This window comes from Lates calcarifer, linkage group LG12 (assembly GCF_001640805.2).
Source record: "Lates calcarifer isolate ASB-BC8 linkage group LG12, TLL_Latcal_v3, whole genome shotgun sequence".
In the NCBI taxonomy this organism is placed as follows: Eukaryota; Metazoa; Chordata; class Actinopteri; family Centropomidae; genus Lates; species Lates calcarifer.
Window position 1 is genome coordinate 156,200 of NC_066844.1, and position 14,179 is coordinate 170,378.

At 47.3% G+C, this 14,179-nt stretch overlaps 3 protein-coding genes and 1 pseudogene across 4 annotated transcripts; 2 read left to right on the forward strand and 2 right to left on the reverse strand.

The window, feature by feature from the left end:
* Nucleotides 1-64: 64 nt before the first annotated feature.
* On the reverse strand, nucleotides 65-2,583 carry mkrn2os.2 (MKRN2 opposite strand, tandem duplicate 2). Its single transcript, XM_018687677.2, has 4 exons — nucleotides 1,698-2,583; nucleotides 1,419-1,468; nucleotides 1,019-1,187; nucleotides 65-702 (listed from the first exon to the last, which is right to left on the reverse strand). The coding sequence occupies exons 1-4, from the start codon at nucleotides 1,898-1,900 to the stop codon at nucleotides 462-464; spliced, it is 663 nt and encodes a 220-aa protein (XP_018543193.1). The 5' UTR covers nucleotides 1,901-2,583; the 3' UTR covers nucleotides 65-461.
* Nucleotides 2,584-2,603: 20 nt separating this feature from the next.
* mkrn2os.1 (MKRN2 opposite strand, tandem duplicate 1) lies at nucleotides 2,604-4,411 on the reverse strand. Of its 2 annotated transcripts, XR_007814252.1 has the most exons (5): nucleotides 4,191-4,411; nucleotides 3,731-3,777; nucleotides 3,316-3,484; nucleotides 2,934-3,211; nucleotides 2,604-2,765 (listed from the first exon to the last, which is right to left on the reverse strand). XR_007814252.1 is itself a non-coding variant. In XM_018687675.2 (4 exons), the coding sequence occupies exons 1-4, from the start codon at nucleotides 4,400-4,402 to the stop codon at nucleotides 3,004-3,006; spliced, it is 636 nt and encodes a 211-aa protein (XP_018543191.1). In that variant the 5' UTR covers nucleotides 4,403-4,411; the 3' UTR covers nucleotides 2,604-3,003. The 2 variants fall into 2 exon arrangements, 1 of the variants encoding a protein (XP_018543191.1); XM_018687675.2 differs by having other exon boundaries at nucleotides 2,604-3,211.
* Nucleotides 4,412-4,778: 367 nt separating this feature from the next.
* Nucleotides 4,779-8,492, forward strand: mkrn2 (makorin, ring finger protein, 2). The gene is made up of 10 exons (XM_018687674.2): nucleotides 4,779-4,925; nucleotides 5,908-6,036; nucleotides 6,138-6,271; nucleotides 6,359-6,484; nucleotides 6,593-6,768; nucleotides 7,157-7,222; nucleotides 7,306-7,454; nucleotides 7,725-7,835; nucleotides 7,943-8,087; nucleotides 8,175-8,492. The coding sequence occupies exons 1-10, from the start codon at nucleotides 4,900-4,902 to the stop codon at nucleotides 8,340-8,342; spliced, it is 1,230 nt and encodes a 409-aa protein (XP_018543190.1). The 5' UTR covers nucleotides 4,779-4,899; the 3' UTR covers nucleotides 8,343-8,492.
* Nucleotides 8,493-9,591: 1,099 nt separating this feature from the next.
* Nucleotides 9,592-11,281, forward strand: LOC108890692 (E3 ubiquitin-protein ligase TRIM35-like; annotated as a pseudogene).
* The last annotated feature ends 2,898 nt before the right edge of the window (nucleotides 11,282-14,179 follow it).

Below are 14,179 nucleotides of genomic sequence, written 5' to 3' on the forward strand. Positions count from 1 at the left end.
GGTGCCCCCTAGTGGTCGGTGCTGTGAACAGCTGTAGCTTCACATTAAAATCAGACGGTTCATGTTTTAATGTTCTTTTAGAGACTCATTCATTTATTACAGTCAACATATAAACACACTCACAGACACAGTGTTTATGTCCTCATCACAGCAACAGTTTGTAATGAAGGTTAAACGAGTCACATCAGTGTAAATGAAGCAATAACACCCACCCAGCCCAAAAAAAAATTAATATTTTTTTCAGCGTAAATTAAATTCACATTATGTTGCTCCGTGTTCTCTGAGAGGAAATCAAACTGATCTGAGGGTTTTATTGTGAAAGGACTAGACCAGGATGAGGTTTCAGGATCCTCAAGGACAAACGTCAGAGTAACAGAGTAACTGGGATTAGTAACTGTAATCTGATTAATGAGTGTCAGATTACCATCACTCACACTGTTGTTACTGAAAAAGTAATCAGATTACTGTAACACAGTTTCCTGTCTGTCCTCCTGCCCATCCTCCGGTCTGTCCACCATGTAGTACTGGTGTCTCTCGACGTGACGGTACAGCGCGGTGAACTTTGACACCCTCCTCATCCTCGGCAGGATGAAGCTGTGAGTGAAGGTCTCTCTGCTCAGGGAGCTCTGCCCCTCTGCCGCCAGCACGCCGTTCACGAAGCGAAGACAGAAACTGAAGCAGTTATGGTGGTCATCATCAAACCTGAGCCACAGACAGGTCAGAGAGAGAGAGAGAGACAGGTGGAGAAAGAAACAGGTGACAGAGAGAGAGACAGGTGAAAAGGTGCTGACTGGTTCAGACTAATTAGACTGGTTCAGACTAGTTATGTGTACAGACTCAGTTGTCAGTTTATTAGGAACACCTGTTGAGACCAGGTCTGATCAGGACTTTGGGACTTGGGGGGGGGGGCACAGGACACGATCCTTCAGGTTAATCTACACCTGGAGACATCAGAACCTTCACAGACCTGATCACACAGGTGTGTGAAGTGTACCTGTGACAGGTGTATGAACTGTACCTGTGCCAGGCGGGGTCCCACATGGGTCCATCAGAGAAGCGGTCCAGGTATAGGTCCCACTGAGCCAGTAGGTGGAACATGTCAGGTCGGACCAGAGGAACACTGACGCAGCGCTCCCACCCACTCTGATCTCTACGGACCCCCCCCCGAGTGTAGTTATACACAACTCCTACACACACACACACATGCAGAGTGAGATTCAGCTTCAGATAAACAGGTGTGTTCACTTCACACAGCCTCAGCCTCAGACTCTGTCAGAGCAGACACCTGTGATGTCACAGCACAGGTAACTGGTCCTGATAATGGACTGGGAGCTGCTGACAGAACCACCTCACAGGTGGAGGGCTGGTTACATCCACAAGAACACAGACTGACCCCTGACCTCTGACCTCTGTCCTACCTTTAGTGTTGGAGATGCCGGTGTGCAGATCTGACGTGCCATCAAACTCTCTGAGAAAAAAACAGCAGGACACACAGGTTAGACTGGTTCAGACTAGTTATGTGTACAGACCCAGTTGTCAGTTTATTAGGAACACCAGGTCAGGACTTGGGGGGGTGGGGGGCACAGGTCAAGATCCTTCAGGTGAATCTACATCCTGGAAACATCAGAACCTTCACAGACCTGATCACACAGGTGTTCCTAATAAACTGACCTCTGGCTGCAAGCCTACCTGTTTACCTGTCTTGGCTGTCGTGTGCAGGTGCGATCAGGAGGCAGCAGGAGCTCTTGTGTCCATTGGTGAAGGGGGAGGGGAGGCTGACTGGCGCCTCCTGCAGCCTGCTCCCTCTCAGCTCCTCCCCGCAGCTCGGACACTCCTCCGGCACTGAGAAACAGAAGATCTCCTTCTGACAGTGACTCAGCCGGATCACGCTCTGCTCCATCTCCTGCTCCTCCTCTGCCTTTACTCTTTAACACCTCCTCTCTTCCTCCTTCTTTAATACCTCCCTTTACTCCTCACCTTCCTCCTCCAGGTGTCTTGTTTCTCCTCAGTTCTTCTGCTCCTCCTTTTCTCCTCTGCTCCTCTCTGACTTGTTTTCCTCCTCTCTCCTCCTCTGTGTCACACCTGGTTGCTAGGTTACAGCCTATCAAATGACATCACTGCTCTTGCTCCAGCCTATCAGGTTGTAGCTGCTGTCAGACAGACAGTCATGTGACCCGGGTCACCTGTTGCTGCTGCAGTCTGAACAGGTGACCTTCGTCCCTGCCGGCAGTGTCGTCATGGAAACGGTGGAAGCGGTGTTGGTGTAGTCGTGACAGGAAACAGAATCATCCTCAGCCTAAAACCTGACTTCAATCAATCATCAATGATCAATAAAAAGATTGAGGAACTGGTTTATCTGTTCTGAACTGGAACTGGTAATCCCACCTGAAAAAAAATGTGCGAGTCCCCTCAAAATAAAAGCTGGTGTGATCTGATTGGTGCAGGTCAACACTTTTTCCATCTCACCTGTCAGACTGTGTGTGATCTGATCTGTCAGCTCAGGTGTGTCTGATCACAGCAGCTAAACACTCACCTGTCCTCAGACCTCACCTGTCTCACCTACACTGTAAAACAGGAAGTTTCCTGACTTCACACTGTTTTATTTATCAACATGACTTCTTCATTTTATTTTCTGTTCAATCCTGCACAGACACAACATCAGGTCTCACCTGTTCGTCCTGATAACACCTGGAGACACAGTGAGACAGGTGTTATAGACACTTAGTCTCTGCACAGTCAAACAGACCAGTGGGTAGTTCAGGGACCTCAGGAGACTTGAGTGTTTGTGGGAAATATGCAGCTGAAGAGTAGTTCGGGGACCATGGGAAACCTGAAGTACAGATAGTTCCCAGCAAATACACAGATCTACTGCACTGTTCAGGAGATGGGGATGTTAGCAGTAAATACACTGTGCCGGTGGGTAGTTCAGGGACCTCAAGAGACTTGACAGTTTCTAGCAAACAGACCAAACCAGCTGGTGTGTTCGGGGGCTGTGGGACAGTTCTACTCTGCGGTGCTGTAGTATCCATGCTGACAGACGTGCTGGTACACTGACAGATACCTGGAGGTCGTCTCCATCCTGGGCAGGACGTACCAACAGGTGAAGCGCTCTCTGCTGATTGGCTGGCTGCCCTCTGGTCTCATCACATGGTTGATAAAGCTCAGAGCGAAACCATAGCAACAAGACCCAAACTCCCTCTGCTCCTGAAACCTGCAGAGAGGAACGACCTGCTTCACCTGCTTCACCTGCTTCACCTGCCGACCAGGTGTTCAATTGCCACATGTGAGAAAACACCTGCTTCCGGCAAGACTCACCTGCCCGCCGTCCAGGTGTTCAGACGACTGTATGTCTCCAGCTGTTCATCCCACAGCGTCCTGAAACTGAGGCTGTCGTTGCTGGGGGCAACCAGAGGGACGACGATGCTGAGCTCCCATCCCTGCTGCTGCCGCTGAACCCCCGACTCTGTGTAACTGAACACCACACCTGCACCAACACAATTCTGATTACATTCAATCATACAGGTAGACAATAAACAAATAACAAAATAAAGTTAAAGATAAAACTCTTAAAACATAAAAAACTAGAAATAGAAATAAAAGACAATGGAAGGAAAACAGAAAACAAAAGTAAAAACGAAAATACATTTTATAAAAATCTAGAAATACAATGATGAAAAATAGAAAATAAAAACCAAGATAAAATGTAAACTAAGAGAGGAACAGCTGTTACCTTCAGAGTTGGAGACGCCGACATGAAGCTCGGACTCGTTTTCTTCACTGTGGAAACAAACAGCTGATTAAAGATGAAGAATGTGACATGAAACAACCAATAAATATAAATAACAACAATAAATAAAATCATATATGATCCAGATTGACGTCCTGATGACGTCAGAGACAGGTGAGTGGAAAGACGTCAACAGGTGATTCAGAGGCAGTGATTTAACATGACGTTTGTTTCTACAGAGCCAGAGAACATTCTGTTTTCACAGGTGTTCTGAACACCTGTAGTCACATGGTCCGCCTCTAACCGTTTAACCTGCAGAGATCTAAATGTCCGAGGGCCCATAAACGCCTCCTGTGATCTGATGTGATACGGGTCCGGACCAGAGGTTCAGTCCGGGTCTCTGGTCCTCCGGGTGGAAACGCTGCAGTCCAGATCCGGGTCAAACACAACAGAACAGGTTTACCTGAACCCGGCCGCTCCGTGCCGGGAGGTGATGAGGAAGCAGCAGGTCGTCCGGTGTCCGTCTCTGAAAGGAGTCTGAATCCGGATCGGAGCCTCCATCAAGCCGAGCCGCACCGCCAGACCGCACACCGGGCACCGCAGACCCGCAGGACCGTGCAGCGTGTAGACGGTCCTGCCGCAGTGTCGGAACCGCAGCAGGTCTCTGAACTCCATGAGGACAGGTGGACAGACAGGAAGTGAACATGGGGGCAGGTGTGGGCGGAGCCTCGGCTGGACCTGTGACGGTGAAAGTCCAACTGGAGGTCTTTAGTTCAGTGTGAAACAGGACAAAGACCTGGTTCCGGTGTAGACCTGAACCTTTAGTTAAAACTCCTCCAGTTTCCTGACGTAACGTCATCAGTAAAGTAACTAACTACAGCTGTCAGGCAACTGTAGCCGTTCCTTTACTTTAGTAAAAGTCTCAAATGAAATGTGCTGCAGCAGGATCATAAAGCGGTGAAGAAAACCTCCAGTAAACTTCATGTACATCAGTTTTGTACTGAAGTGCGGTACTTGAGTAGATGTACTCAGTTACTTTCCTCCGGTAACCGTCAGATAAAGCTCATAGGAACCTTCGTGCTGTGACTGCGGGTCTCAGTCGGAACGGTTTGAGCGGGACACCGACGTGGAAACTCTAAAGCATCCGCTGTAGCTGAAGCTCCGCGAGGAAGATGAGCACCAAACAGGTGACCTGCAGGTGAGTCTGTCCGTCTGCCTGTTCCCTGTCTGTCTGTCTGTTACCTCTCTGTCCGTCACCTGTCCGTGTTTCAGTCTCGCGCTGTTTCTGACTGAGATCTCGGCGGACGCGTTAGCGTCGTGCTAATGTTTTTAGCTGTTAGCCGTTAGCTTGTGTAGAAGTTTAAACTAAGTCAAACGGACAGACCCACCTGACTCACCTCACCTGCACCCTCCTGTCTGTCTGTAGTGTGTGTGTGTGTGTGTGTGTGTGTGTGTGGGTGTGTGGGGTGGGGGTGGGGGGGGGGGGTGTTCGGGGTGTGAGATCTAAGGGAGCTGGAGATTCAATGTTCAGAGCTGACCCCACCGATCAATTAATCGATTAACTTAGAAAATGAATCTGTAGCTCTTTCTGATCATTGATCATCAGTTTATTCTGTTTTTAAATATTTTGTTTTTCTCTCATAATTAGTCTCAGTGACCTAGAAATATGTGAAGAAAAAATTAAAATGGTCCTTGACAATGAAAATAAGGTCCTTGAGGAGTTAGAAGTGGTCCTTGAAGTGCAGCCAGAGGTTCAAATAAAGTCTAGTCTAAGTCTAAATGGTTCTTAAGAAAGTTAAAATGGTCCTTGAAAAGATTGTATGACGTCCTTGAAGAGATACCAGGGGTTTTTAAGGAAGTTGAGATACTCCTTGAGGATGTTTAAAGTTTCCTTGAGAAGGCTGAAGTGATCCTTGGGGAGACTTTAGGAGGTCCTTGAAGAAGCTTGGGGGGCCTTAGAGGTCCTTGAGGAGGTTCCAGGGGTCCTTGAGTGAGTTGTCTGTGTTGCCATAGTAACTCACGGTTTAATAAACCGTTCACCTGAACGCCAGCCAATCACAGAGCGGGATATTTTCTGTTGCTGTGGTGACGAGTGTGTGTGTGTGTGTGTGTGTGTTTTTGCTGGAGGCTGCTGATGTCACTTCCTGTGCAGCAGGCACAACAAGTGTGTTGTGTTTCAGGTACTTCCTCCACGGTGTGTGCAGAGAGGGCAGCCGCTGTCTGTTCTCCCACGACCTGAACAACAGCAAACCCTCCACCATCTGCAAGTTCTACCAAAGAGGGACGTGTGCCTATGGAGAGCGCTGCAGGTAACATCCACCTGACAGGTGACATCCACCTGACAGGAAACACACACCTAACAGGTGACATCCACCTGCAGTTACTTCCTGTGTGTATTACCTGTGTGCAGGTACGACCACATCAAACCTCCATCCAGAGGTGGTGGGGGAGGAGCTTCTCAGGATCAGACAGGTGGAGGAGGAACTGGAGGTGGAGCTTCAGTCAGAGGAGGAGTGAAGAAGAACCTGGTCCTGAGGGACAGAGGTGACTAACACACCACATCACACACCTGAGCTCAGACAGAGGGAGGTACGCTCTGACCTCTGACCTCTGACCTCTGACCTCCCTCAGGTGCAGACAGGATGTTCAGGGCTCCAGCTGACGGTCTGTGGTCAGAGGTCGCAGCAGCAGCAGCAGCTCCTCAGTCGTACGTGGAGGCCATCAGGACGGGGCTGGACGCTTCAGCACAGCAACAAGGTTTGACACACAACACGCTCTCTTCTGATTGGCTGAGAGCTGCCTGTGATGTCATCGTTAACAGGTATTTATTTGTATGTTTTCTGTGTTTATCTGCTCTCTCTGTAGCTGCTCCTCCTGTGGGCGGGGCCTCCCAGAACCTCCCCCAGCTGTGTCCCTACGCCGCCGTTGGACACTGTTACTACGAGGACAGTTGTACGTATCTCCATGGCGACCTGTGTGAGGTGTGCGGGCTGCAGGTGCTCCACCCCCACGACCCCGAGCAGAGGAGAGCGCACGAGAAGGTGTGCACATTAATATATCTTGACCTGTCTCTCTCTGTAATCTGTCTCTCTCTCTCTGTAACCTGTCTCTCTCTCTCTCGCTCTCTCTCTCTCTCTGTAACCTGTCTCTCTCTCTGTAACCTGTCTCTCTCTGTAACCTGTCTCTCTCTCTCTCGCTCTCTCTCTCTCTCTCTGTGTAACCTGTCTCTCTCTGTAACCTGTCTCTCTCTCTCTCTCTCTCTCTCTGTAACCTCTCTCTCTCGCTCTCTCTCTCTCTCTCTCTCTCTGTGTAACCTGTCTCTCTCTCTCTCTCTCTGTAACCTGTCTCTCTCTGTAACCTGCCTCTATCTCCCTGTAACCTGTCTCTCTCTGTAACCTGTCTCTCTCTCTGTAACCTGTTTGTCTGCAGATGTGTCTGCTGGCCTTTGAGGCTGACATGGAGAAGGCGTTTGCAGCTCAGCTCAGTCAGGACAAGGTGAGTTCACTGATCTGGTTCCTGTGGTGACGGAAACATTAACTGTTGTTGTTGTTGTTGATGATGTTGTTATTGTTGTCCAGGTGTGCTCCATCTGTATGGAGGTGGTGGTGCAGAAGGCGAACCCATCAGACCGCAGATTTGGGATCCTGTCCTCCTGCTGTCACACCTTCTGTCTGGCCTGCATCAGGAAGTGGCGCTGCACCAGGAACTTCAGCAACATGATCATCAAGTACGAGTCTGAGCAAGACCAGGGTCTGGGACAGGGTCTATGGCTCTGAGGCAGGGTCTGAGACGGGGTCTGTAGGTCTGTGACAGGGTCTATGGATCTGGGACAGGGTCTGTGGGTCTGGGACAGGGTCTGTGGGTCTGGGACAGGGTCTATGGGTCTGAGGCAGGGTCTGAGACAGGGTCTTTGGGTCTGGGACAGGGTCTATGGGAATGGGACAGGGTCTATGGGTCTGGAACCAGGTCTGCGTTGATGTAACGTGTGGTTCCTCAGGTCGTGTCCGGAGTGTCGAGTCGTCTCAGAGTTCGTCATCCCCTCCGTTTACTGGGTGGAGGACCAGGACGACAAAGACCACCTCGTAGATCTGTTCAAGTCTGGAGTCAGGTGAGCTACCTGTCTGTGGCCATGCCTACCTGCTGTGTTCCAGCCAATAACATCACATGACCTCTGACCTCTGACCCCTCAGTGTCACTTCCTGTCTGTGTCTGCAGTAAAAAGGCCTGTAAGTACTTTGATCAGGGTCGCGGTTCGTGTCCCTTCGGAGGGAAGTGTCTGTATCTTCACGCCTTCCCGGACGGAACCCGAGCAGAACCGGACCGGCCACGGAAACAGCTGAGCTCCGAGGGAAACGTCCGGGTCAGAAACCGCAGCTGCCATTTTGATTCAGAGTTGTAGTCCTTGCTCCTGGGTTTTGTAGTTTATTAACAGAGCTTGTTTTCTCAGTTCATGAACAGCGTCCGTCTGTGGGACTTCATCGAGGAGCGTGAGCAGCGCTCGGCCCCGCCCCTGCCATCCCTCGATGATGACATCACAGAGCTGAGGGAGCTCTTCATGCAGATGTCTGGTCCGAGCCACGATGGGCTGGAGACCCCGCCCGCCGCGGACCAGTAGAGACCGGCCCGAGTCCTCTGGTCTCCATGGTAACGGGTCAGGATTGTCAGTGGAGAATGAAACCATGTGATCACTCTGCAGCTCTGTGGTGTGTTGGCTAATTGATTATTTATGGTGTAAATAAGTAAATACAGAGTAAGTGTGAAGTCATCTGGAGGTGGTGTCATGAATTCATTTTTTTTTTCTTTTTATTTTCTGGTCGCTTTGTCCCCTCCCCTTTAAAAAAAAAAAACCAACCTGTATGAGTCAAGCTCAGTTATCATCAATACAGAAACTTAAAGAAGAAAAAAGTCAAGAAATAAAGATTTAGATTCATACATGTCTGCAAAAAAACAGTCATTCTGATTTTTGATGAATGTTAATTTATTGATAATCTATATAATCTATTAGATGTCAGGGAGTCTGTTTACGACGTTTGTTGAGTAGAGTTCTACAGTTACATTACATGGGAAGATGAGGCCCATGTTCAAGCTTAAGGTGTTTCATACCTGTACTTGGTACTAGAACACCTTGGGCCAAAGATCAATGATCGACTCACTGTGGTAGTATCATCAGATCTGTCAGACATTCATGAGGACGGAGGCAGAGCTGTCAACTGATCGCCACCTGGTGGTGAGTTGGATCAGATGGTGGGGAAAGCTGTCGGATAGATGCGGCAAACCTAAACAAATAGTGAGGGTGAACTGGGAAGGTCTGGTGGAGGCCCTTGTCCATGAGGTCCTCACTTCCCACCTCTGGAGTAATTTCTCATGCATCCTGATGGAGGTTGGGGACACTGAGTCCAAGTGGACTCTGTTCAAAGCCTCCATTGCAGAGGCAGCCTATCAAGGGACTGATAACATTCTTACCTCAGCTTCTACCTGCCAAGGCCTAAGAACCTGCTGGTGGACATCAGTGCAAGGGAAGCCATCAGGCTGAAGAAGGAGGCCTTTTGTGCTTGGTTGGTGCAGGGATGTCCTGAAGCAGCAGACAGGGGCCAGAAGGGCTGCAACTTCTGTCTGTCTGACAACTCACGAAGGGAAAGGACTTGGATCAGTCTTTGTTCGGCCAGGGAAGGGAACTGCTGGGAAAAGAGAGACCCAGACTGGGAAAAGAGCATTCTGAGGAGCCCTTGAACCTGACCAATATGTTCTTGGAGGAGGAGGCAGAGTCTGATGACTTATCCATATCCTGGACAGTGGTCACTGAGGTAGTCAAGAAGCTGTCCAGCAGCAAGGCCTGAGATGCTGAGCTCTGGACACTGTATCTTGGATGACACACTTCTTCAATGTCACTTGGAGGTCGGGTGAGGAGAGAGTTCAGTTTGGGGACCTCAGAATTGTGTCTCTGCTTTTAGCAGATGATGTGGTTCTGTTGGCTTCATCAGATGGTGACCTTCAGTGTGCACTGGGGTGGTTTACAGCAGACTGTGAAGTGCTTGGGATGAGCCTCTGTTATTCCCACTCTGCTTCCTGATCACCTGTTGTTGCTCTCTGTAACTGTGGTTTTTCAGGTACGATTAAAACCAGCGTTCATCTCTGATATCCAGCCAGGAAACTGACGCAAACATCAAGAGTTAGAAACAGTTTGGTGTGTTTGTTACAGACACAGCACTTCCTGCTCAGGAAGGAGAAGAGGATCATGGGTAATATACAACTGAATTGCAACTGAGCTACTATGAGAGTTGACATTATAATTCTCTCAGAGGTTATGATGTAAAATGAGACTAAACCTGTTAATCAGTAACATTTAAAGGTGCTGGTAGGAGGTTACTTTGGAACTTTGGAACGAAACACACCCTCTGTTACAAACCCTCACCTGACTCATCTGAGACAAACCGGGAATCAGTTTGTTGTGCTTTGTCACTAAAGACAGAAACAGACTGAAAATCAGATGCTCAGGGGGAGCCATGACTGACTGTACTTTCTGTCTGCTGTGTTTTCAGCTTCACTCAGACTAAATGGCTTCCAGATCAGAGGAGGATCTCTGCTGTCCGGTCTGTCAGGAGGTCTTTAGAGATCCTGTTGTTTTGTCATGTAGCCACAGCTTCTGTAAAGACTGTCTGAAGAGATGGTGGAGAGAGAAACCAACACCACAGTGTTCCAGTTTGTAAGAGACGATCTTCAAGAGTAGAACCACCTTTAAACCGGGCCTTAAAGAAGCTGTGTGAGTCCTTCTTACAGGAGAGAGATCAGAGATCTTCAGAGGCTCTCTGCAGTCTGCACTCTGAGAAGCTCAGACTCTTCTGTCTGGACCATCAGCAGCCAGTGTGTCTGGTCTGCAGAGATTCAGAAAAACACTCCAACCACAGATTCAGACCCATCGATGAAGCTGCACAACAACACAAGAAGGAACTTCAGGAAACTCTGGAGCCCTTAAAGAAGAAGTTAAAGAGTTTAGAAAAAGTTAAAGTGGAGTTTGATCAAACAGCAGAACACATTAAGGTCCAGGCCCGACACACAGAGAGGCAAATTAAGGAGCAGTTTAAGAAGCTTCGCCAGTTTCTAGAAGAGGAAGAGGAGGCCAGGATGGCTGCACTGAGGGAGGAAGAGGAGCAGAAGAGTCAGATGATGAAGGAGAAGATGGAGGCTCTGAGCAGAGAGATAGCAGCTCTTTCACACACAGTCAGAGCCACAGAGGACGAGCTGAGAGCTGAAGACGTCTCATTCCTCAACAACTACAAGGCTGCAGTGGAAAGAGTCCAGCAGCGCCCTCTGCTGGAGGATCACCAGCTGCTCTCAGGAGCTCTGATAGACCAGGCCAAACACCTGGGCAACCTGACCTTCAACATCTGGAACAAGATGAAGGACATGGTCTCCTACAGTCCTGTGGTTCTGGACCCAAACACTGCTGGTCCAGAACTGATCCTGTCTGAAGATCTGACCAGTGTGAAAGAAGGAGAGGAACAATTCTGTGAATATTCTCATTCATCCAGGTCATAGTTATCCAAGGAAAGGTTTAATCGAAAGCAACTGGACTTAGTTATAGTCTAGAAGACGTTTCACCTCTCATCCAAGAGGCTTCATCAGTTCGTGTTCGCAGCTGCGACTGGTTGGACCAGTCCCAGCCTGGTCAGCTGCGAACACAAACTGATGAAGCCTCTTGGATGAGAGGTGAAACGTCTTCTAGACTATAACTAAGTCCAGTTGCTTTCGATTAAACCTTTCCTTGGATAAGGAGAGGAACAGCAGCTTCCTGACAATCCAGAGAGGTTCACTGACCTCATTGTCCTGGGCTCTGAGGGTTTTAACTCAGGGACTCACAGCTGGGATGTCGAGGTTGGAGACAATATAAACTGGTCACTGGGTGTGTTAGCAGAGTCTGTCCAGAGGAAGGAGAATATACGGTGTGGATTCTGGAGAATATGGTTCTATGAAGGAAAATACTCAGCAGGTTCACCACCAGCTCCAGGATCAGAGTGAATCTGGACTGGACCAGAGGAAAACTGTCGTTCTCTGATCCTGATACTAACACACACATACACACCTTCACACACACTTTCACTGAGAAGATGTTTCCATTCATTTTTAGCAGGGATGATCTCCCAGTAACGATGTTACCACTGAAGGTCTCAGTGACAGTGGAACAGAGCAGGCGGAGATAAAGAGGACGATCATATTTATAATGTAGTTTGTTTCTTAAAGGGAACATTTGAGTTAAGACTATACTGGAATTTTGTAAGATTGTTGTTAATGGGTACAGAGTATGATGAAGGATCATGGGCTGGAGTACAATGACTTAATTAAAGGAAAAGGTAACATGATATATTGTCTATAGAGGGTACTGTGGGATAGGTAAGCGTTCTATGGAATGGGTATGATGAAGTATTATCATACCAGGGTACCACAGAGAACTGTCATAAATAGGTACAGTAGACTGTTGGAAAATGTTGTGTGGTATGTGTGTGCTGGATTATTATGGGAAAGGGGACAATGAGATGTTGTGGTACAGGAACCTGGGAATGGGTATTTTGGGTAAAGAGTAATATAGGTGAAGAGTAACATGGAACACTGTAGGAAAAGGCAACTGTAATTTTGAAAGGAATACCTTGGAATATTGTAGGAAAGTAGTATCATGGGATATTGTTGTTAGGTGGTACTCAGGAGTACTGTCAGTCGAGAGTAACCTTAAAGATGGTGGGGTGAATATTGAAGGCACAGGATTTATGGTTAATGAACTTCAAGGTCAGGGATTCCTGTATTGGACAGGGATGGAGGGTTGGACAAAGACATTCAAACATGTTTGGGGAAGCAGCATTCCTAGTGATGATCACAATCTGGAAAACAAATGAGGTTTCCCAAAGGACCAGATATTCAACAAATGTCACAGAGGATCTTGGAAAACACTGGATAAACAAGATGAGGAACAAATTCCTTTGGACACAAACAGGTGAAGAAAAGATTGAGGTCCAGATACAATGTAGGAAATGAGGGTGGACTTGACACACTCTCAGAAAAACTCTGAATAACATCCGGGCAGTCCCTCAACCAGAACCCAAAGACGAAGAGAAGCCAGGATAGAAAATAGACCATCTGGGGAGGGTTGAGAACAAGATGAAGGAACTGGGGAACTCTTGGAAACAGATGGAGCAGATGTGGACAGTGGAGTGGTAGGCTATAAGGAAGTAATCAGTTCACCCTCCACCCCTCAATCAGTTAACCCTAACAAAACAGTTTGACTTAAACAAGAAATAACAACAATGCAGCATTTATTTACATTAATAATGTAATAATTTTAACTCTACTAATGCTACAGTATCAGTACTGAACAACATGAGGACAATTTGAAGTAAATGTCAGTCACACCATGAAGCCTCTCTGCAGTTTGTGGTTTAATGTCTCCATCTAGTGGACAAACTTATAAACACCTGTTCTCTCACCTGTGGAACAACTGTGGCTTCTCAACCACAATAATGCTAATAGTGCTATGATGACCCATTTAACTCTTATAAAATCATCCAGTTTTCAGTCAGACTGGAAAAAAACAGACGAGAACCCAGAAAAACAACAGATTTTCTTTAGCTTACTGCTAGTTATAAGAATTATTTACTTTAAGAAGTGAAATAATGATAGAGAACTATACCTAATAGATAATAACAGATTAAGAAATAAACACTTTATGACTTTCCTACTTGACCAACTGAAGGAAACTTCACAAACACCAATCCTGTGTCTCTGAAACGTCTCAACATCTGTTGGAGACTGTTGATGTTCATGTTCCCCTCAGGATGAACTGTAATAACCCTAGTGATCCTCTGAATGTTAGTCTAGTGCCACCATCAGGTCACATGTTGATGTGTCCAGTGGTTTATGATCAAACACCTGCAGAGCTGATGATGTTCCCATGATCCTCAGCTGGACTCTTATTATTTATTGTATGCTGCAGTTGTTTATATGCTGTGTGTACAAACTGTTTGTTCTACATAAGTTTATATTTGAACCTTGTTCGTTGTTAAATTCACTCAGAGTCTCTAGAAACCAGACATAGATTCGACTTAGAGAGAGAGACTTAGACTAGACTTTAATGATCCCTTGGGATGACTCCCTCAGGGAAATTAAGTTTCCAGCAGCTTATATGGACAGAAGCAGCACACAGGACAGTTTGCAAACAACAACAGCAACTGCTTGCTGTTGTTGTTTTCACATATGTAAACACACTCTACCAATGAAGCTCAGTCTGATTAGCATATGTTAGCATGCTAACATGCTAAAACTAAGATGGTAAATGATATACCTCCTGCAGCATGTTAGCATGCTGATGGTAGCATTTAGCTTAAAGGCACCTGTCAGAATTATTATCAAACCAAAACTGCGACTGTTTGTTGAATTATATTAAATATTCATGACTATATTAAATCT

Excerpts from the sequence above, each read along its gene's own strand:
- mkrn2os.2 (XM_018687677.2), bottom strand. The coding sequence starts at position 1,900 with ATGGAGCAGAGCGTGATCCGGCTGAGTCACTGTCAGAAGGAGATCTTC. Across the intron at positions 1,469-1,697 it reads GCACACGACAGCCAAGACAG|AGAGTTTGATGGCACGTCAG; the intron begins GTAAACAGGTAG and ends TTTTTTTCTCAG. Across the intron at positions 703-1,018 it reads TGGGACCCCGCCTGGCACAG|GTTTGATGATGACCACCATA; the intron begins GTACAGTTCATA and ends TCTGTGGCTCAG.
- mkrn2os.1 (XM_018687675.2), bottom strand. The coding sequence starts at position 4,402 with ATGGAGTTCAGAGACCTGCTGCGGTTCCGACACTGCGGCAGGACCGTC. Across the intron at positions 3,778-4,190 it reads CACGGAGCGGCCGGGTTCAG|TGAAGAAAACGAGTCCGAGC; the intron begins GTAAACCTGTTC and ends TTGTTTCCACAG. Across the intron at positions 3,485-3,730 it reads CGGCGTCTCCAACTCTGAAG|GTGTGGTGTTCAGTTACACA; the intron begins GTAACAGCTGTT and ends GTGTTGGTGCAG.
- mkrn2 (XM_018687674.2), top strand. The coding sequence starts at position 4,900 with ATGAGCACCAAACAGGTGACCTGCAG. Across the intron at positions 7,455-7,724 it reads TTCAGCAACATGATCATCAA|GTCGTGTCCGGAGTGTCGAG; the intron begins GTACGAGTCTGA and ends GTGGTTCCTCAG. Across the intron at positions 8,088-8,174 it reads GCTCCGAGGGAAACGTCCGG|TTCATGAACAGCGTCCGTCT; the intron begins GTCAGAAACCGC and ends TTGTTTTCTCAG.